We start from the raw sequence: 22,688 nt of genomic DNA, 5'->3' as shown, positions 1-22,688 counted from the left end.
GACCGGAAAGGTTGACCCGGCTAGGAAATTCAAATGTACTACGGCTGCCCGTGAAAGGTATAAAAGTAATCGGAAAATATGATAAATAATAAAAAAATAAAAATCATGATTTTAACAATTATTTGTATAAGTTAGCATCTGTTTCTTGGTTTTTTTTTTGGCTCGTTGATTTTTAAATTTCCCGTGAAGAATAGATAAAAATGTTGGCAATTTAAGGTTTTCACAAAAAAAGGGGTTTCTTCAGTATCTGAAAGGAACAGCTTATTAAAGACACGAAGGTTTTTTTTCTAATTAGATTTTACATATTTTGGAGGTTTAAAACGTTCTTATTTTCAAATTTATTTTTGATCTTTTATAATAATTAATTTAGTAGAAAATATATTTAATTTATAGATCTCTCAACTGACATTTAAATTCTAATTTACTTTAGGATACTTAAAATACTTAATACTGTTAAAGGGAGTGACCGGCTATGTAAGGTAGTTGAACTGAGGACGCAGTGTTGTCGAAAACTTCTTTAGGATTCATTTGAGACATATTTCACTTTTTAAAGATAGAAAATCTGCGAACATCTTTGTGAATAACGAGAAGCTAGAATAATGAGATAATAGAAACTAATAATTGAACAAGATTACTTATTTTCGATGATAAGATTAATTTTTATTTTCTCAAAATGTTCCTAAACATGACGTCTGTAGTTTATTGTAGAGTATTTTTACATTTTATGTCGTCGTTAATGAATAATTTTAAAAAAAACTAATTCTGAAAGCGTATCCACCCCCAAATCAGGAGTTTTGAACGTCAAATTTGCGCTCAAACTCAGGATTTACAGATCTTTAAAAAGTGAAATATGTCTCAAATGAATCCTATAGAAGTTTTCGACAACATTGCGTCCTCAGTTCAACTACCTTACATAGCCGGTCACTTCCTTTAAAATGCTAATTTTAAAGATAATTTCTTGTAGAATTCTTACCATCATTTTTAAATATAAATATTGTCTTGTTGAACAACGTGTTGTGCAATCTGATAAGTAGAAAATTCATGATCAAACTTTTAGATACAGTGAAACCCTTAATAACGAATACATCGGAAGAATTTATCAAATGCCGTCTTGACAATTTATCAATGATCTTTATACTGTATTACGTAAATTTCAGTATTTGCGAAAATAAATAAATAGCCATGAATAATATGGGGGAACAGTTTTAAAGAGTTCCATATAATCATTTAACGTTATTAAGGGTTTCACTGTATGAAAAAGTAAAATTTTTTCTTGGTGTCATGGAAACTATTTTTTTTTATCAATTCCTATTTAAACAAATATATATGTATATGGTACATGGTACTATAGCTACACTGATGGATAACATATCCTACTCTTGTTAATCACATACCCCCTTTTCATTTCACGAAAACTTCCTTTAAGTTCAAATATTTGCTCCGGGACCATTTGCAATACTTATATTAGATTATATATGCATGCATTTCTATATCTAGTTTAAAGTTTCATCTTTTTATTCATCTACTTTTCAAAGTAAAACATAAATTGATAAATTGGAGGGATACAGGGGATACTGGAGGGATACAGGGGATACTGGAGGGATACAGCTGGAATACTGGAGGGATACAGGGGATACTGGAGGGATACAGGGGATACTGGAGGGATACGGGGATACTGGAGTGAATCCAGAGGATACTGAATAGAACTTTAAAACATTGCATCAATACTTTGCTATTTTACAGGTATCAATTTAAAGCACTCCTTGAGTTTAAAACTTAAAGTTTAAACTTTCAAATAGAATTTCGATATCTAGGATTTTATCGACTGTAAAACAAATTTACCAATGACTGCAACAGATAAATGGTTCCAATTTTATTATTAAAAAACGTTCTCAAAAGATTTTTCCAATTTTTCAAAGATTTTTCATGGTGTCATCAGGATTAAGAAATTGTAAGAATAATTAAAATCTTTAAAATATTGAATACATCTTACAGTAAAAAACTGTAGGATTCATATAAATGTTATCAAGTCTGATGAATCTTGGGGTAAAATAATATTAGATTTAATAGATTTTTTGTTGGATATAAGAGACAAAAACAGTTAAAAAAGATATCTTCAAACTTATTATGCTAGCCTTAGAGGGCGCTTCGCACCCATCTTCTAAATTAATTGTGAACATGTTCTCTTTGTGTACATCGTAAAACAAAACAAAAATAATTCGCGGATTTTCACAAAAAATTTCGTGGATTTTCAAAATTTTAAAAAATTTAATGAAGATCGAATTTTGATGGAGACAAATATTTAAAATTTCAATCATTCATAAACCTTCCCCATTCCTAGATGTCCCACAAAAAATTTGGGCCCGATCGGTTCAGCCGTTTTGACGTTTATTGGATACAAACAGACAGACAGACAGACAGACAGACAGAAAAACAGACAGACAAGCCAAATTTATATATAGATATATTATTTTTTCAATCCTCGTTTACAGTCCTCCATTAATACTTCCTTTCATACTTATTCTAAATATGCATGTATTCTTAAATATCTAGATATTTATTTAAAATCCGATAGTATACATAATAATTATGTGTAATTACATATAATAAAAATTTTAAAATTTTACATATGTTACGATGTTACATCTTTGTGGATTGTTTTTTAGATAAAAATAATTTTGATTCAATTTAGAAATTACAGCTCTATATAGGAACATTTCTGAGATGTAATTTTTCATATATAGTTTTATTAATCATTTATCTTTTCCTTTATTCATTTATTCATTTTTTATCATTATTTGATCCATTTACATTTTTCTCACTCTTAATTTATCAAATATATTTAAAGTATGTGCAAATATCATTCGAAACTAACTAGATTTAAGTCCTGGATGTATCGAAGATGTTAAGATCAGATAATATCACCGTGATGGTTATATAAGATTGCAAAGTTTTCGTCTTGTATTTTAGCAATTATTGAGAAAGGTAGCAAGCTGAATTTTGATTCATTTTCAGGAGGATACCATGATGCTGCGTATGATGATGAGTACCCTGAGCATCAACCCTATCCTCATCCTGGAATCCGAGGACTACAGTACGGTGGGGATGGTCGACAGTACGGAGCTGGAGGAGATGTTATTCCACAGTGGGGATTTCAGGGAGAACAGACTGCTCTTACAGATGATGAAGTTGATGATGTGGATAACAGAATGTCAAGGTAGTCTAGGAAATAACATAATGTCAAGGTAGTCTAGGAAATAATAGAATGTCAAGGTAGTCTAGGAAATAATAGAATGGGTAGTCTAGGATATAACAGAATGTCAAGGTAGTCTAGAAAATAATAGAATGTCAAGGTAGTCTAGGAAATAATAGAATGTCAAGGTAGTCTAGAAAATAATAGAATGTCAAGGTAGTCTAGGATATAACAGAATGTCAAGGTAGTCTAGAAAATAATAGAATGTCAAGATAGTCTAGAAAATAATAGAATTTCAAGGTAGTCTAGTCTAGAAAATAATAGAATGTCAAGGTAGTCTAGAAAATAATAAAATATTAAGTGAAAAGAGGTCAAAGGCGTAACTAAACTCTAGGATATTTTTTTAGTGGAATTTTTAATCAATTATTCACCCATTGCAACTCACATTCCTTTATCACTAAATGCTCTAAAGCCTCGAGGAGAAAGTAAAAAGAAACTAGAAAACTTTCTTTGCGAAGTATACTTTTTGTAACTTTGTTATAATGCTTAAAACTGACCCGGCAATTTTTCAGCCATAGTGGCTAGTTAAACGAAAAAAAACAATGACTTTTGGCAAACAAAATTTTTTTTTGTCATTTAAGGCCAGTTAGGGAAAGGAAGATAGCGGTTTACTGCTATCTGGGATTATAGGGAATTCTTGTAATGTTTTAGATAAAACTAATTCTTTCTATAGAGCTAGAAAGGCAAATAAACTATTTTTTATTTTTACTTAGTTAAACAAACTGATTTTTGCCTCAAACTTAAATTTTCTAAAACATTTAGTTTTACAACCTGATGAGAATTCAAAGTTTTCAACGCTTGAAATATCAAAGAAATTAAGACATCAGATTGCAAAGATGGATATTTGAGTCGAGTTATCAGGCCCTGTAAAAAATTTTGAAATAGAGCATTTCTTTATTCAGATAAAAACACCGTAAAAATAAAAATATTTAATGAAAAAATCTTAAATGAGAAAAGTGTATTTTTAGTTACAAACCTTCGCCACGCACTTTCAATTCCAAGTTTATCAAGAAAAGCACGGACAAGTTTTTTTCTCCGAAATACATGATCCATTATTTGTATTTAGATTGTCGGCTGATCAAAGACAAAGATCGCAGAGTAGTAAACGGTACCAGGAGATGGAACGGGAACGAAAACGTCGGCAGCTGAAAACTGCTTCAGGACCGGAGAAAACTAGTTTCTTTCAGGTTAGATTATCAAATTCTCCTCACTTATCTACACTTATCCTAGAAGACATATCTTGATATTCTCGTTTTGAGACCTCCTAGTTTCTCCTAGTTTCTCGTAGTTTCTCCTGGTTTTTCCTGGTTTCTCCTGGTTTTTCCTGGTTTCTCTTCATTTTTCCAGNCTCATGGTTTCTCATGGTTTCTCATGGTTTCTCATGGTTTCTCCTGGTTTCTCCTGGTTTCTCCTGGTTTCTCCTGGTTTCTCCTGGTTTCTCCTGGTTTCTCTTGATGTCTCTGATTTCTCCAAGTCCCTGATTTCTCCTGGTTTCTCCGTGTACCCCCTGGTTTCCTTGGATTCAATTATCTTCTCCACGTCGTGTTTTTGTTCGCTTTATAAATATTTGTCCAGGAGCTTAATATAATCAACTCAGTTTGCTCAAGGAAAATATAACCTTCCTTCCATCCTGCCACACTTACACTTTTTATTTATTTATATTCTCAAATAAATTAATTTATATTTTTATTTATCATAAGTGCAGTGAGAACCAGAAAACGACTTTTAGAGAAAAGTTAGGATTTTAAATAGTATTAGACACTGCTTCAATTGTGCAGTGTAAACAGGCCCATTTTACATAATAAGATATTTAATAAATTACTAGTAAAACTATATTTGCTTTAAAAAACATCTAAAACACTTCAGTATTGCTTTACTGAGGCCTTCTTATTGACATTCTCAATATGAAAATTAGAAATTACATTACAATTTCTTATAAACCGAATTGTTATTCATGTAAGACTAATTAAATAGGTTTTAATATGTTTTGATATTTGTCTTGTACATGTCAGAAAATTATTTTAAAATCTAGTTATTCTAATAAATGTCTAAACTATTTTGCATAAGATAAAATCGCACCCTGATCTCAAATCTATTTAATTGAAATGTTTTGTTATCATTATTGAAGTTAAGTGGAAAAAATAATCAAAACAGCCAAGGGCTATTTTCCACCTAATTGCTTTATACTTTGTACTCTTTAAATAATCATCAATTTGTAATTGTGAACTCGTTCAATATACACAGATACATGTATTTAAGCAATAAACTTTATCTATACCACAGTTTTTGGTTTCCATTATATGAATTCTATTTCTAGGCAACTAAACTATCTCTGATGAACAGTGGTCTGATTCCGTTGAAGAGAGGTGAGAAGGTTTTACGATTTCTAGTTCTTCACTTTAGTACAGTAGTACATAAGTAGAGTTAATCTTTTATCAATCCGATCAGTATATCCCCCACTTTACAACAGTAAACCATTACAGTTTCTCTTCCGAACAGTATATCCCCCACTTTAGATCAACAGTACAGTTTTTATTTTATCTATCCTACCAGTATATCCCCCACTTTAGTAAGTACAATTTCTCTTTTATCTATCCTACCAGTATATCCCCCACTTTAGTAAGTACAATTTCTCTCTTATCAATCCGACCTAGATCATGTTTTCTACGTGATAAATAAGCTGTTTTGAACCAGGATTAAACTTTTTTATTTCGACTAAATTAATAAATTTAAGTAAACAATTCTATTCTATTTCGTTTTATTAGCAGAATTTGTAATGTTACAATACTAAAAGAAATATTTCAACTCTTTTCATAAAAGTTTATAAAATTTTGAACTCTATCTTATTTGAAAACTTCTCTGTGCACTAAACAACGGTAAATTAATTCTAAAGAATTTTGGAAAATTTCCAGTTGAACTAAAATTCTTTGTTTCATTACTTTAACAGCGATCTATCAAGGATACAGGGATACAAGGAAACAGCAATACAGGGATACAGGGATACTGTGATACAGGGATTCAGATATTCGGGGGTATAGGGATACAGGGAATACATGGATACAGAGATACAGAGATGTAGTAAATACCCTACTCCATAAAAGTTTCTCTAACACGTATCTATCCAGGTACAACTCTGATTCTCTTGACTGTCAATGTCAACACGCGGCTACTATCAACGCCACTACCACTGGGCGCGATCTCGTAAGCTATCGATGTCCTCTAGACACTAGCTCGTAACTATCAATGCCAAAACTCAAGGCACGATCTCGTAAGCTATCGATGTCCCTTAGACACTAGCTCATAACCATCAATGCGAAAACTTAAGACGTGATCATGTAAGCTATCCATATCCTCTTGACACTAGCTCGTAACTATCAATACCGAAACTCAAGGCAAGATCTAATAAGTTATCGATGTCCTCTAGACACTAGCTCATAACTATCATTGCCAATACTCAAGGCAAGATCTTGTAAGCTATCGATATCCTCTAGACACTAGCTCGTAATTATCAATGCCAAAACTCAAGGCATTTTCTTGTAAGCTATTGATGTCCTCTAGACACTAGCTCGTAACTATCAATACCAAAACTCAAGGCACGTTCTTGTAAGCTATTGATGTCCTCTAGACACTAGCTCGTAACTATCAATGCCAAAACTCAAGGCACGTTCTTGTAAGCTATTGATGTCCTCTAGACACTAGCTTGTAACTATCAATGCCAAAACTAAAGGCACAATCTTCATTCGTTTAGAACAAGGACACAATTACTCTCTGGCAGCAACCAGTACGGAGTCTCTATATCAAATAATGTATTTGAGGTTTACATGCAACAAGTTAAAGTTTAAATACGTAATTACAATTGTAACCATAACTCTTCCTTGTCAGCATAATATTCTTTGGTATCTTCACCACTTTCCTGTTTCCTTTCAAGGTATTCCTGTTTCTCATTCTCTCTTGTCTGCATGAGTTCTTCTGGTCTCCTCCTCTTCTCACTGTTTCTTGTCTAGTTATTAAGTTATTACTGTCTCTGGCTTTCATCATACTTTTCTTGTGAGAATCTTTTCAATATTTAAAAAAAAACTCCTGTTTCACATCTCTCAAATGCTGATCCTGTGGGAAAAAACAGCACTATTTCTCTTCTAGCTGGTCCCGTGACACAGGATCCTAGCATCCGTTTCACATCTTTATTTGGGATTGTTTCCCATGTACAGTCAGTCAGATTTTTACCAAATTTTCACACCATTAGAATATTTTCTCTATTATATTTGGGGGCACTCTAGATAAAATCTCGTATTTCCTCTTTAATAACAACTTCAATTTCGCTCATATGATTGTGATTGTACATACTCGTGGTTGTTCTTCCAGTTTCCTCTACTCCCTGTAGATATTCTATGCTTTGTTGTATGTCACCATGTCTCCATGTCTTCCCCCACTGCACCAACATTGCTTTCACTCTTTAAATCTTTCCCAATGTTTGCATCTCAGCTTACATTGCTCCATCTTTTGCAGTATGATTTGATACTCTGTGCTTGCGAATTTGAGGTTCTGATTTTCCGTTGTCTGGTACTTTCCGTAATATTTCCATTCACAGCCTCATATCCTTCACATTTCGTATTCTGTTCATTCTGATACTCTGTTATCCGATTCTTCACTAGATACTCTAGGGTACAATTTAAAACTGTCCACTGTTATACTCTGTGGCATTTAACTAGGGTTCCTTGAAACTCGCCGCTGCTACCATTTTGTAGTAAATAACCTACTCAATAACAGTTTCTCTAACACGTATCTATCAAGGTACAACTCAGATGACTATCAATGTCAACACACGGCTACTATCTCGTGAACTATCAACTATCAGTTAAGATGTACGTCATGATATATATATCACATGATTAAGCTAATCACGCTACGTATTTATTTGAAACGCAGTTCAAATCAATAATGGTTTTTATGTGTAGAAGTTTACAAACACAGATATTTAATAATGTACAATGTACTGCAGGTTTACAGAATATCGTGTTTCCCGATATTTATTACAGAGATACATGGATACAGAATTTACTGGGATATGGAGATACAGGAATATAAGTATTATAAGGATACATGGATAAAGGAATACATTGATAAAAGGATACATAAATACAAGATATTAGGGATACAGGGATACAGAAAGTCAGATATACATAAAAACATGGATCTAAGGATACATTGGTATAAGGATACATTGGTATAAGGATACATTGAGATAAGGATAAATGAATACAGGAATTCAGGGACTCAGGGATACAGGGATACTGAATTACGGAGATACGGGGATACAGAAAGTCAGATATACATAAAAAACATGAACATAAGGATACATTGGTATAAGGATACATTGAGATAAGGATAAATTAATACAGGAATTCAGGGATTAAGGAATACAGGGATACAGGGATACTAAATTACTGAGATACAGGGATACATAGAGTCAGATATACAGAAAAACATGGACATAAGGATACATTGAGATAAGGATAAATTAATACAGGAATTTAGGGATTCAGGGATAAAGGGATACAGGGTTCAGAATTACAGAGATACAGGGATAAAGAAGTCACATATTCATAGAAAACATGGATATAAGGATACAAGAATACATGAATTCAGGGGTACAGGGATTCAGGGATACAGGGATACAGGGATACAGGGATACAGGGATACAGGGATCACATATTCATAGAAAACATGGATATAAGGATACAAGAATACATGAATTCGGATACAGGGATACAGGGATACAGGGATACAGGGATACAGGGATACAGATAAATAAGCTTAGTTTTAAATACCATTTGGTTTTATTATGAATATGTTCCAAAGTTGTGATGCATGAAAAGTTTTGTGAAGTTGAGCTCAGCAACTTGGCAAAACAAAATTCAGAGACTTGAGAACTTTTCAACACTTTACATTGAACAATAATAAAGGAGGTTGTTTTTGAATTGAACAATTTAAAATATGCTTTATATACGGCATTAACTACAGGCCGGGTTACCCAAAAAAAACTTGTTTTTTATTTGTCATTTTATTATCAATATAATAAAAACACAAAAATTAAACGAATTTATTGAATAGCGAGAAATAGTAGAATTGTGAATAATAATTTGAACCACGTCTTAATTGTTCACTGATTCAACTTTCAGAGAAGTCATTAAACTTTATTTTATGATTGAAATTTTCAATTTCAAAATTTCAATTTAAAAACTACAAATACGGAATATAAGAACTTGAAAGGAGAGGATAATGTTTGCTTGAACAATTGCCTCAAAGAAATTGAGTTTTTGACACAAACTCTGATTTTTAAGTCCCTTTATCTTTGCAACCCAATATGTTGCAAACCTTTAATTTGTCAAAATATAAATTCTGTTTTATTAAATAATTTATATTTTCCAAAAATAAAAAAATATGTTGCAAACATGTGATGAGAAAATATAAGTTTGTGACAAAAACTCAGTTTCTCAGGAAAAAGATAAAAACACTCACTATTCAAGCTACAAGATGATAAACAATATTAAACTAGATAATTTTACAAAATAATTTATGTTTCACTTAACTGTGTTCTTTTATATAAAAATGCTCCAACAATTAACATAACGCTAAAATCGTGGACTTTAAGTCTTAAATGAAGACTATTTAATCTTTTCCATATCAGATATTTTTCTTTGAATAAAGATTCTATTGATCCAGTATTTGAATGCCTACAGATAGAAAAAGTGAGTTTTAAAACTAAGAAAAATGAAAGAAGTTATTTCAAATTTGTACAATTCCCCCCTTTTCCCATCCTTTGTTAACGTAGATGTAACATCAGCTGATGCTTCTTTTTTTCCCAGCTTTACTGCTTTAATTCCTTCACTTTCTCTCCCACTCCTTTCACTTCCTTCCTACTTCTCCTTATACCCTCTAGTACCATCCCTGACATCTTCCCTCCCTCTTACTCTTGCCATGTATACTTCATTCCAAATATTGTTTCTTCTCTCCCATCCTGCATCCCCCCCTCGCTTGTCCCATCCTTTCCATGTATACTTTCATTCCAAATATTGTTTCTTCTCTCCCATCCTGCATCCCCCCCCTCTCTCTTGTCCCATCCTTTCCATGACTACTTTCATTTCGAATATTGTTTCTTCTCTCCCATCTAGCACCCCCCTCCTCTCTTGTCCCATCCTTTCCAGGAACTGCCCCTTTTAATGTTGTCCCCTCTATCCCGTCTCTCCCGTTTTTCCTTCCTTTCCTCTTGCCCAACTCTTTTCACTTTCCTATATGTTGTCAATCTTTCCCATCCTTTCCTCTTTCCTTCCCCCCCACATAGATCCAGACTGATATAGAAAAGTTGCATAAATTTAAAGACTGGGTCAACTTTGACGTGTCGCATTGACTTGGTCTTTCATTTTACCCAACGAGTTTTAGAGTGATGACTGATGATGTAATCCTTTACTAATTGTACAGGCCATTTCTGAAAATATTTATTTTCATTTCAGAGAAAAAGGTTTTCAATAAAAAATAATAAAACTGTAGACATAATTTCAACTTTTCCGTTAAATAGAGAGGTATGTACGATTCACAATGGTACCCTTAAGGCTCTGTTTGATTACGAAGGCACGAAATGATTTTCTCTTTGAAAGTAGATTAATTTAATCGTGATTTCTCGGGAAAGTGACTTGCAGAGTTTGCTTATGAAACAATGGAGGAAATTATCTAAATTAAACACTACAATAAGACGTAATATATTACAGTCTTTTACAGAGCAATATTTCATCGTTAATAAACGGTTCTGAGAAAACTAAGTAAACATTAAAATACAAAACCTCCCCATTCGCTTGTACTCCGAATGCATACTGCATATTTGATGTTTGTGCTGTATAAATAGGCAATAATCTCTTAATATATTTTGTTAGTAAACTGTCCTAAGTGTACACTCAGACTAATATACACAGACAGGTAGCTAAGATTGCATTCACCCTGATTATACCTCACAAACTCAGTTTTACTTTTTGTAGCCCTGCACAAATTCATTATTACATATAGAACTACAAAGCAATTGTTCTTATAGCTTTAGTCTTTAAGAAGTAATTATGCAAATTCTCATCAATTTTTGCAAGCTTGCAAACTTCGGATTACTGTGCCCTCTGTCCCTCCTAACGCTCTATTCTGCACCGCCCCTAAATTCCCTCAAATCTCTGTGTGTTACCCTAGTATCCTAGTAGGTCAATGTATGTATATGGGAAACAGACTATAATATTATAATATTGCTATTGAGAGCTAAGTAGGTCAAGTTTAGAGATACACCTCATCTTCTAACATTTAAAAAATATTTAGAAAGTATAACAATACTTGCATATTAGTTTAAAACAAAAGCTACAAAAAGAATAATTTATGAACTCATTTTATAACCCCTTTAATCTTTGCAACCTGATTGTGTAGATTGTGTACATCTAGAGTGTATACTTAATAAAGTACATTTAGAGTGTAGATTTTATAAACTACATCTAGAGTGTAGATATAATAAAGTACATCTAGAGTGTAGATTTTATAAAGTACATCTAGAGTGTAGATATTATAAAGTACATCTAGAGTGTAGATATTATAAAGTACATCTAGAGTGTAGATATTATAAAGTACATCTAGAGTGTAGGGCTATGGTCAATGTCAGATGTTTTAGAAGTAAAAAAACGGACATTTATGCGCGCTTAGTAAAAATTTAAAAGTTAGAAGAATACTGTTTTATCAACGTTAAACTTTGATAAACTTTGTAATTTATTCGACATTTTTGAATTCTAATATTTTAATTCATTCACAGATTAGATAATAATATCAAACCAAGGACTGGCTTAATATGGTTTATTTTCAACATATTATCAAGGCATGATATTATTAAGAAAAGTCACAATATTTCTTATGTTTTTCTTCTTTTATTAGTAATATCTTTATTTTTATCCTTTACAAAATTATAATTTTTTGAGGTCGATCGGGGCTTTTAAAAACAGCAACATAACGTTTTAATCAAAAATAAAAACGCAAAATACCGTACGCACTAAACAATTCTACAAATACAAAATGTTCCCCCTTTTTTTGCTTGAACCATTCGACAAGGGAGAGGTGGTTGCTCTCAGATTTTGGGAATTGCTCCCAGGGTTTTGGAGTTGCTCCCAGGATTTTGGAGTTGCTCCCAGGATTTTGGAGTTGCTCCCAGGGTTTGGAGTTGCTACCAGGATTTTGGAGTTGCTCCCAGGATTTTGGAGTTGCTCCCAGGATTTTGGAGTTGCTCCCAGGATTTTGGAGTTGCTCCCAGGATTTTGGAGTTGCTCCCAGGATTTTGGAGTTGCTCCCAGGGTTTTGGAGTTGCTCCCAGGGTTTTGGAGTTGCTCCCAGGGTTTTGGAGTTGCTCCCAGGGTTTTGGAGTTGCTCTCAGGATTTTGGAGTTGCTCCCAGGGTTTTGGAGTTGCTCCCAGGGTTTTGGAGTTGCTCCCAGGGTTTTGGAGTTGCTCCCAGGATTTTGGAGTTGCTCCCAGGGTTTTGGAGTTGCTCCCAGGGTTTTGAAGTAAATTGAGAAAATTTATCCGACCTTTTATGAAAAGTCCTTTGAAAAGGGGAATTGGATTTTTTCTCAAAAAAAAATTGGAAATGAGATAACTTATAAAGATGTTGAGATGTATGAGACCAGCACATATAAAACCCTTATGTATTTAGCTGAACAAATATTTTTACATATACCAATAATGTTAAATAATACAAATTTCGTCAGTTTGGCTAGTCAAGACTATATGATTGGCACAGGCTACTTGGACTGAAATTTGCGATTTTTTCCTGAAAATATTTGAACAAAGAGAGTAAAAGAAGGGGTAGCAGAGCCCTTTTTTACAATGTTTGGCTTTAATGTCCCCTTTTTAAAGGACTTTCCATAAAGGTCAGATAAATGTTCACATTTTACTCCAAAACCCTGAGAACAACTCCAAAATCTTAGAATCACTCCAAAACCCTGGTAGCAATTCTAAAAACCTGAGAACAACTCCAAAATCCTAGGAGCACTCCAAAACCCTGGAAGCACTACAAAACCCTGAGAACAACTCCAAAATCCTAGGATCACTCCAAAACCCTAGGAGCAATTCTAAAACCCTGGGAGCAGCCTTCCCTCTCTCATTCGACCAGCCTAACCTAATTCAATTACCTCTTTCTTTTTCATGAGTTTTCATCTCACAAGTAATTTATATAATTTATTACAAAGTAATAATAAAATATAAGGAATAAAGCCCTATAAAAAATGTAAATACTACGCACTGTAAGCCCTACATGGATCAACAAGTCCATGCCCTATTTTACATCTTTGTACAATTGTACAAAAGAGTAAAAGGTATAGAACTGTACACTCTGTAAAACACAATTTGTAAAACAGTTTAGAGTATTTTTTACAGAGGATATTTAGTATAACACTGTACATCCTGTACAGTACATATTGTAAGAAACAATTGTACGTAAACTCTGTTTGTTCAGTAGATAGAATTACACAGTATTTTCAGTATATATTGTAAGTAAACAGTTTAATACTATGACTGTGTACCTTGTATAAAGTTTAATGGTATTAGGATGAAGAGAGAGTATAGAACCTGTAGAACATTAAGCTCGGCAAACAAGAATATATTTCTAAAATTCTCAACACCAGAACTCCATATATTCTCATTCATTTCTAAACATTAAACTTTGTATAGTTCCTATACACTGCATCGAGGGTAGGAGAGCGAGTCGTGGGTTAATATTTTTCCGAGCCACAAATTAATCTTGAAATAAGATTAAACATATGTGTACCTACAGTAATTTATTTTGTTGCAATTAATGGTTGTGTATTAGGTTACTTGTCTTAAATAAGTAAAATTCATGGTGTCTCTGACATATATTTGAGCCAAATGTGGTGGCTCGGATGAAAATGTATGTGGCGTGACCTCCTCCCCATCTACAACAATTTCTCCACTAGTTTCAAACATTTTTTCATTTCTTTAAAAGCTCAAACTTTTTCTTTCTCTGGTTTTTATTGTCTCAATTTTACAACTTTTTGAGGCAGCGATTCAACTAAAAACTTTTTTTAACCACTTTTTTATCTTTGAATCCTGACGATATTTGAAGCTTTGACCATTTAACATAGAAGATTTAATAAGTCTACGGCATCATGTTACAAAGATGTCAGGATTAGAAAATTAGACTTTGAAACGAGTAATCAGTTCCTTTCTTGTAAATGAAAAATTTTAATTTAAGACTATTTAAACTATATTCAAGGCAGAAGACTTAATCTAACCTTGCAGGATTGTCATATCTTATAAACTTCAAGTCGTCTTTACAGTCTCATCCTTTGTGGGTAACCCTGTATATTGGTAACCTGTAGAAACTATAGATAGTGTAGAACACGGAACAGACAAATTAAACTTTGGTCCCAATATCGGAATCATGTTTCAAATCAATCCAATCTTGGTTTGGTTAAATGTTTAATTGAAATTGGAATCAGTTTCTTCACCAAAAGGAAATATTTATACAGTTTAATTTAAATAATACAACATATATTTCTAACCCTTTAAACATTTTGTATATAATAATAATTTTTACACAAGTTAAATTGATTCTTGGCTTATAAAGGCATTACGCATACAATTATCCTAAGGGATCTTTCTTCACTAACTTCTCGGTTAATTTGATTATAAAATTTTTTCAAACCTTCTTCAAGAACCCATCCTTATAACCATTGTACTTTTTGACCCCGTGCTTTAATAAACTCAATATCTATATAATAAAGCTTAGGGAAAATTAAATAAAAAATCCCGCAATTGCTCTGAAGATTGTGAAAAACAAGAAACATTTATGTTGACAATAGTAAAATCATGTGAATGCTATTTAATCAAGATATATGTTTTTTTTAAACGGCTGAACCAAATTGGCTTGATTTTTGGGTGGGGTGGGGTGACTTAGGCTAAAAAATTGAACATTTTTAAAATTCCCCGGGCAACAAGTGGCACCTCAGCTAAAACCACGATTTAATACCATGCGCGGGTAAACAGCGGGAGTAACTATACGTAATAATATAAACTTGGGCAACACCAGGCACTCAAGCTAGTAATAAATAAATGTGTTAAATGAAATAAATTCAATTGAAATTTAACTTTCCCCTGCTTCAATACATTTTAAACTAAATTCAAGAAAGTTTCAGATGAACATTTCATTCATATCTTGAAGTTGAGAGTTGCAATAAAAAGAAAAATGTTTCATCACTTTAAAACAAATTAGTTTGCTTGTTCAGGAAAGAAAAGACTAACAGAACATTATTCAATTCAATTTCATAAAACTTATTCTTTTCCTTTAGCTATAATGACACTTATTCGTAACATAATTTAAAAGTTAAAAGTTTGGAAAGGAAAAAAATGATAAATACAAAAAGGAAATGAGATTTTGCCACAAACTCTAATGTTTAAATCTCTATTTCTCTGCAACCCGATATCGTAGACCTTTGATATTTCAAACTATGCATTCAGTTAGATCAACTAATCTAAGTTTAAAAATAACAGGTTACAAAGATAAAGGGAATGATTAGAAAACTTGAGTTTGTCTGCTGCATTTAGGAGGAAAATAGTGATAAAATAGTGTTTATTCTAAAGCATAAGGATTGTTGAACTATTATTCTCTATGCTGGTTCAAGTGGTATATTGGTCCTATTGATGCATAATCCAAACCGATATATGTGGATTTATCAGTCAATGGTAATCCTACCACTTAACAAGATACTGTTAATTGCTAAATCAATGGGTTGGAGTGGTCTATTCTGAATCTTGTTTATTTTTGACAATGACTAGTTTGATTATGAATTGCATATAAAATACATTTTTTTCTTAATAATAATAATGAAGTTTATAGATTTTTACCAAATCTCTTTTCAGCTGAGGAAGACGACGTGACTATACAACTGTACGAGAAACCGGTTCCAGAAACAGAGTTCGTAAAGCACTGCTGTCAGCGCAGGAAATATCCAGTTCTTCTCAAGGTAAAATATTTATGTACATTTTGTGTTCAAATAATCATGACTTTGAAATTGTCAACCATTATACACACGTATCTTAGTCCAGACTTTATGAACCAGGCTAAGCAAGTGACAGAAATAAAAAGATGACATTTTAAACAAGTAGTGGTTGTAAATTTGGACAACTGTCATTTGAACTACTGATCCTATAAACTTTTTTAATATTTGAACTACTGATCCTATAAACTATTTTAATATTTGAACTACTGATCCTATTAACTATTTTAATATTTGAACTACTGATCCTATAAACTATTTTAATATTTGAACTACTGATCCTATAAACTATTTAATATTTGAACTACTGATCCTATAAACTATTTAATATTTGAACTACTGATCCTATAAACTATTTTAATATTTGAACTACTGATCCTATGAACTATTTTAATATTTGAACTACTGATCCTATGAACTATTTTAATATTTGAACTACTGATCCTATGAACTATTTAATATTTGAACTACTGATCCTATAAACTATTTTAATATTTGAAACTTATTAATATGTGAACTACTGATCCTATGAACTATTTAATATTTTAACTACTGATCCTATCAACTATTTAATATTTGAACTACTGATCCTGTGAACTATTTAATATTTGAACAAATTGTTATTTTCATTATAGGTATCGTTTTATTTCTAGAAGTTCAAATAAACTTTTTTTGTCACTTTCATCTTTTATTATTTGAGTATTTTATTTTCTCTATTTATGTCAAACATTTAATTTAAAGAAGCACCATGTTTTCACATATTTCTTGTTTACATATTACCACACATGGGAACCCCTTGAATTATATCATCAGACATATACTGGTGCTCTATATACACTATAACCTCGTTGTCTGCCATCTTTGATTGCAACCAGAATCCTTCAGGTCTTTTTCTGAATGGTTTATTTAAAAACTTTTGTATTTGCTACATTAGGCCTGACACATTATTGTTTAATGTTTCAGTCTTGGCTTCTGTTGCCTTAAGAGATTAGGCTTGATAAATATTTGATAAAGTTTGAAAATGTTGATTTCGTAATCTCTAGAGAGCACTTTCTCATTAGGTATTCACACAGGATTTCAGGCTTAAACTCCAACCTGTAATCTTTGTCATTTATGACTAATATACTGCACAGTTATTGCAAAAAACTGCAACCTTTAATCTTTTAGATTTCATGAGCAAATATATATATATATATATATTTATAACAAAAAAGCAATAATCAGAGCAGCTTCTCAGTTTTCATATTTATTAATACAAATTGTTTCGGATTGCTCCTCTTCAGTTAATAAACATGTATATATATATATATATATTTATAACAAAAAAGCAATAATCAGAGCAGCTTCTCAGTTTTCATATTTATTAATACAAATTGTTTCGGATTGCTCCTCTTCAGTTAATAAACATGTATATATATATATATATATTTTGAAGCAAAGTGAAATAAACTGAAATGTTATTCAACAAAACTTTATCATGGAGAACGAAAGTAATTTTCTTTGCATTTCATTTTCTGTCTGTGCAAATTTATTCTGAAAATAACACAGTTTTAGGTAAAAACAAAGAAAAGAAAGGTTTTGTATAGTTATCTACACCTCCAGGTTTACTGTGGGTTTTTTATTTTTTTTTTATTTCGCTGTTTTTTCTACTTGTTTACTCCCGTTTCTTCTCTTCTGCTTCTACCCCTTTTAACTTCTTTTTTTTTTGTAAAGAAACCACAATTGAAAATAATTAGTTTTTTTTTTAAATCATAAGCATTGACAAGACAAGACAAAGCTTTCCAGGGTACCATTGTGAATATTTGATTTTGTTTTTTTAAATAATATTTCGCTGTCACTGGATTTTCGAACATTCCTGAAAAATATGAAAATGTTGTCTTCATTATCAAAAATCTTTTAAACAGGAATAAATGGTTTTATAAGAACTATCAGATCATAAAAAAAATATAATGAAATATAAACTATATATGAATGCGTCAAAAAATTATCGATGACTATTGTTTGTAATATCTGAATGATTTGTCTGAAATCAAATTAATTTTTTAACGATCCGAGTTGAATGTGGCAACTTTCTGAATTTCTATGGACGCTACGTTCTTCGGTATAAGTCGTTTTTAACAATTTTCTCCATATAGATGCAACAGATAGAAGTAAGATTAGTAGCGATCAATAGCGCTTATTTTTCGCCGTAAGCCTATACCCTTTTTTCATTTTTCACGAACACTCCCTTTAAAAGAACTTACCAAAATGCGGAATCCTAAAGAATCAAAAGCTTTTCTGAAATCAAATTCTTCACTTAATTTTGCTCAACAATTAAAATATGCTTTTGATCTTCTAACAGCGTAGGGTCTCTTGTTGTAGCTTTGATTCTTTTGTTACAGCTCTGGTTTCCTTGTTACAGCTCTGGTTCCCTTGTTACAGCTCTGGTTCCCTTGTTACAGTTCTGGTTCCCTTGTTACAGCTCTGGTTCCCTTGTTACAGCTCTGGTTTCCTTGTTACTGCTCTGGTTCCCCTGTTACAGCTCTGGTTTCCTTGTTACTGCTCTGGTTCCCTTGTTACAGCTCTGGTTTCCTTGTTACTGCTCTGGTTCCCTTGTTACAGCTCTGGTTTCCTTGTTACTGCTCTAACTCCCTTGCTACAGCTCTGGTTTCCTTATTACTGCTCTGGTTCCCTTGTTACAGCTCTGGTTCCCTTGTTACAGCTCTGGTTTCCTTGTTACAGCTCTGGTTCCCTTGTTACAGCTCTGGTTCCCTTGTTACAGCTCTGGTTTCCTTGTTACAGCTCTGGTTTCCTTGTTACAGCTCTGGTTCCATTGTTACAGCTCTGGTTCCCTTGTTACAGCTCTGGTTCCCTTGTTACAGCTCTGGTTCCCTTGTTACAGCTCTGGTTTCCTTGTTATTGCTCTGGTTCCTTTGTTACATCCCTGGTTCTTCTTGCTTTATCACTTTTTCTCTTGTTACAGCTCTGGATCCCTTGGTACATCCCTGGTTCCTCTTGCTACATCCCTGGTTTCCTTGCTACATCCATGGTTCCCTTGCTACATTCCTGGTTTCCTTGCTACATCCCTGGTTCTCTTACTACATCCCTGGTTCACTTGTTACATCCCGGTTTTTCCTTGCTACATTCCTGGTTCTCTTATTACAGCTCTGGTTCCCTGCTTCATCTCTGGTTCCTCTTGTTACATCCCTGGTTCCTCTTGTTTCATCCCTGGTTTCTCATGTTACATCCCTGTTTCCTCTTGTTACATCCCTGGTTCTCTTGTTACAGCTCTGGTTCCCTTGTTACAGCTCTGGTTTCCTTGTTACAGCTCTGGTTTCTTTGTTACAGCTCTGGTTCCATTGTTACAGCTCTGGTTCCCTTGTTACAGCTCTGTTTCCCTTGTTACAGCTCTGGTTTCCTTGTTACAGCTCTGGTTCCCTTGTTACAGCTCTGGTTCCCTTGTTACAGCTCTGGTTCTTTTGTTACAGCTCTGTTTCCCTTGTTACAGCTCTGGTTCTCTTGTTACAGCTCTGGTTTCCTTGTTACTGCTCTGGTTCCTTTGTTACATCCCTGGTTCTTCTTGCTGCATCACTGGTTCTCTTGTTACAGCTCTGGATCCCTTGTTACATCCCTGGTTCCTCTTGCTACATCCCTGGTTTCCTTGCTACATCCATGGTTCCCTTGCTACATCCCTGGTTTCCTTGCTACATCCCTGGTTCTCTTACTACATCCCTGGTTCTCTTGTTACATCCCTGTTTTTCCTTGCTACATTCCTGGTTCTCTTATTACAGCTCTGGTTCCCTGCTTCATCCCTGGTTCCTCTTGTTACATTCCTGGTTCCTCTTGTTACATCCCTGGTTCCACTTGCTACATCCCTGGTTCCTCTTGTTACAGCTCGGGTTCCTTGTTTTTCTCATCTTAATAAATTGAGTTGGAGTATAACTAGTCTTCTCTGCGGAAACCATTTGAAAGAAATAGAGTAGAACTTACCATTCATTAATTTTACAGGAAAACTAGAACATTTAGGTTTTACCTGGAATATTCATTTGTTTTAGATATTTTAAACCAAGTTAAATTTGAAATGGAGATTTTTTTAAGAAAGAAATTGAGTGTTTGCCACAAACTTAAATGTTCGAGTCCTTATATATTTGCAACCTGATAAAACCTTTGATTTTTCAAAATATGATTAATTGATCTAATATAATTCATTGATTGAAATATCTAGGGTCTACGACATTGCTTTGCAAAGATATATGGATTATTGTGTGGCAAAGATATATGGATTATTGTGTCAAAGTGAATAAATACTAAAGTGGACCAAACTCATAGGTGGATGACGACATTTTATGTCCCAAGTATTTAGAAATATGTATATATATATAAATTGGTCTGTATACGGAGTGTACAGTACAACAGAAACTGGACTCCCTTTGTTTACAAACACAGACTTAGAATTTGTATTTAACTTAACTATAAGTTAACGTAAATTAAGATTTCAGAAGCGATTCGCCATTTTGCTGCACAATAAATGATTTCAGACAACACAATAATGCCTGCAAGCATAATCTGTAAAACAAGGAATGCACAATTTGTGATACCGAAAAATGAAGATCTACGAAATATATCTCTTGGTCTTCGCTTTTGTATTTTGACAGATTTAAGAGTGGTTGAGAACTAGACATAGTTTTAAAGATATTAAGGGCTTACATTTCTTTTTCTTTTTGGGAGGGGGGAGGCCGACCCCCCCCCCCACTGATCCAGGAGGGGGATGAGCCACCATAGCCCCCCCTGAATACGCCTCTGGATGATAACATAGATCTGTTTTAAGAAATTTACAAACATATTTCAAAATGGAGGGAGATTTGAAACAAAACTAATCAGTTTTAAGGATAAATTCGTTTAGAATTAGAAGTGCCAGGGAAAATCAATGAATTGATTAAGCGACTAAATAGTATTTACATATAAACTACATAGAAACGTACAAAAATTTTTGATTTTAAATCGTGAAAATTTCGAAGTTCTATCTGAAGACGACATTTACATGGGTCTTTAGTCTATTTTTTCTAGTCTTTACTTTCCAAACGAAATCTTTTCATGAAATTATTTCCAAACCAAATAAAACCTTATGGCCCAACCTGTCGTCGTTTCCTTAGTCTGTTCCACTTTAGTATTTATTCACTTTGTTATTGTGTGGCAAATATATTTGGATTATTGTGTGGCAAAGATATTTGGATTATTGTGTGGCAAAGATATATGGATTATTGTGTGGCAAAGATATATGGATTATTGTGTGGCAAAGAACCAATTCCCTTTGAATTGACAGAACTACTATTACTAAAACTATGGAATGAAAGGACGACTGTTAGATTCAAGTTATGATTTTTAATAGTCAAACGAACATCATATACAGCAACTGTAAGATGTAAACAGACCCATTTCTCTTCATAAGTTGATTTTAAAGCTACTGGTTAAACCGAAGATTTCATAAATGTCATCTTAGAATTTCTTTGGAAAACTTTGAAGAAAATCATTGAATAAAATATTTAAAAGATTTGATTTATTATATCTAATGTTAAATCATGTTTTGAAACCTTGATATGTTCAGTTTTCTATGTTCTCTCTTGTCAGGAGAATTTAAAATCAATTTCTTAAATGGATTCTAGATGTCAGGCAACGTTTTAAATTATTTTAAATCGTTGAAATTTGAATATTTTTATTTCGAATAAAAGACAAGGTAACATTGTCCAAATATTGTAAACAGGGTTGTAAGCAGTAAGATAAACATGGCAGTTAACATAAATCCGTAGAAAACCATTAATTAAAGATAATACTGATTAACAGTGGATACCCCTGTAGGATTGATAATATTTGATTTAATTTTTACTATTTTGAAATGTTCAGGTTGAGTTTAACAACGGTATAAAGGAGAACAGTTCAACTTCTCTCCGTCACGCCAGTAAAAAGTCTAATATGGAGAAGAACCAGAACCCGAGAATTATTCCATGTAAGTACTACAAACGGAAAACTTTTTGTACAGCAGTTACCAGAAAAAAAACAGTTTAATAAGAAATAAAGGGTGTCCATTAAGAAAGATTCCCACCTACCAATTCTTCTCTAATTAATGTAAATCTACGAATATTAAGTATGCAAATTTTCTAAATCATAAATAAAAGATTGATCAAAGAGGTGAACAAGCAATATTTAATCTGCAGATTAAGAAAAAGAGTGGATTAAGCATTAATCCCGATATCCACCATTCTAAAGTTTTCAGCTCTGTATTAAAAAGTGGATTAAAAAATCCAAGAGGTGACTTCGTTCAGAAGATTCCACTTGCCAGCGTGCTGAAAGTATCAAAAACGTTTTTCAAGCCGGACA

The 22,688-nt window shown here is 32.9% G+C and overlaps 1 protein-coding gene across 1 annotated transcript in view; it reads left to right on the top strand.

Annotated features, from left to right (window-relative positions):
- LOC111701668 (receptor-type tyrosine-protein phosphatase kappa) overlaps positions 1-22,688 on the top strand; it is a 57,898-nt gene that overhangs the window by 3,900 nt on the left and 31,310 nt on the right. The window contains exons 2-6 of the mRNA XM_023473059.1: positions 3,016-3,217; positions 4,320-4,440; positions 5,571-5,619; positions 16,198-16,301; positions 22,215-22,317. Of these exons, the coding sequence (XP_023328827.1) occupies positions 3,016-3,217; positions 4,320-4,440; positions 5,571-5,619; positions 16,198-16,301; positions 22,215-22,317 (579 nt within the window). The remainder of the gene's footprint in view (positions 1-3,015; positions 3,218-4,319; positions 4,441-5,570; positions 5,620-16,197; positions 16,302-22,214; positions 22,318-22,688) is intronic.

Source organism: Eurytemora carolleeae, unplaced genomic scaffold (genome assembly GCF_000591075.1).
Source record: "Eurytemora carolleeae unplaced genomic scaffold, Eaff_2.0 scaffold294, whole genome shotgun sequence".
Classification (NCBI taxonomy): domain Eukaryota; kingdom Metazoa; phylum Arthropoda; class Copepoda; order Calanoida; family Temoridae; genus Eurytemora; species Eurytemora carolleeae.
Note: the sequence above shows the minus strand (reverse complement) of the source record. Positions and strands in the feature narration are given on the sequence as shown.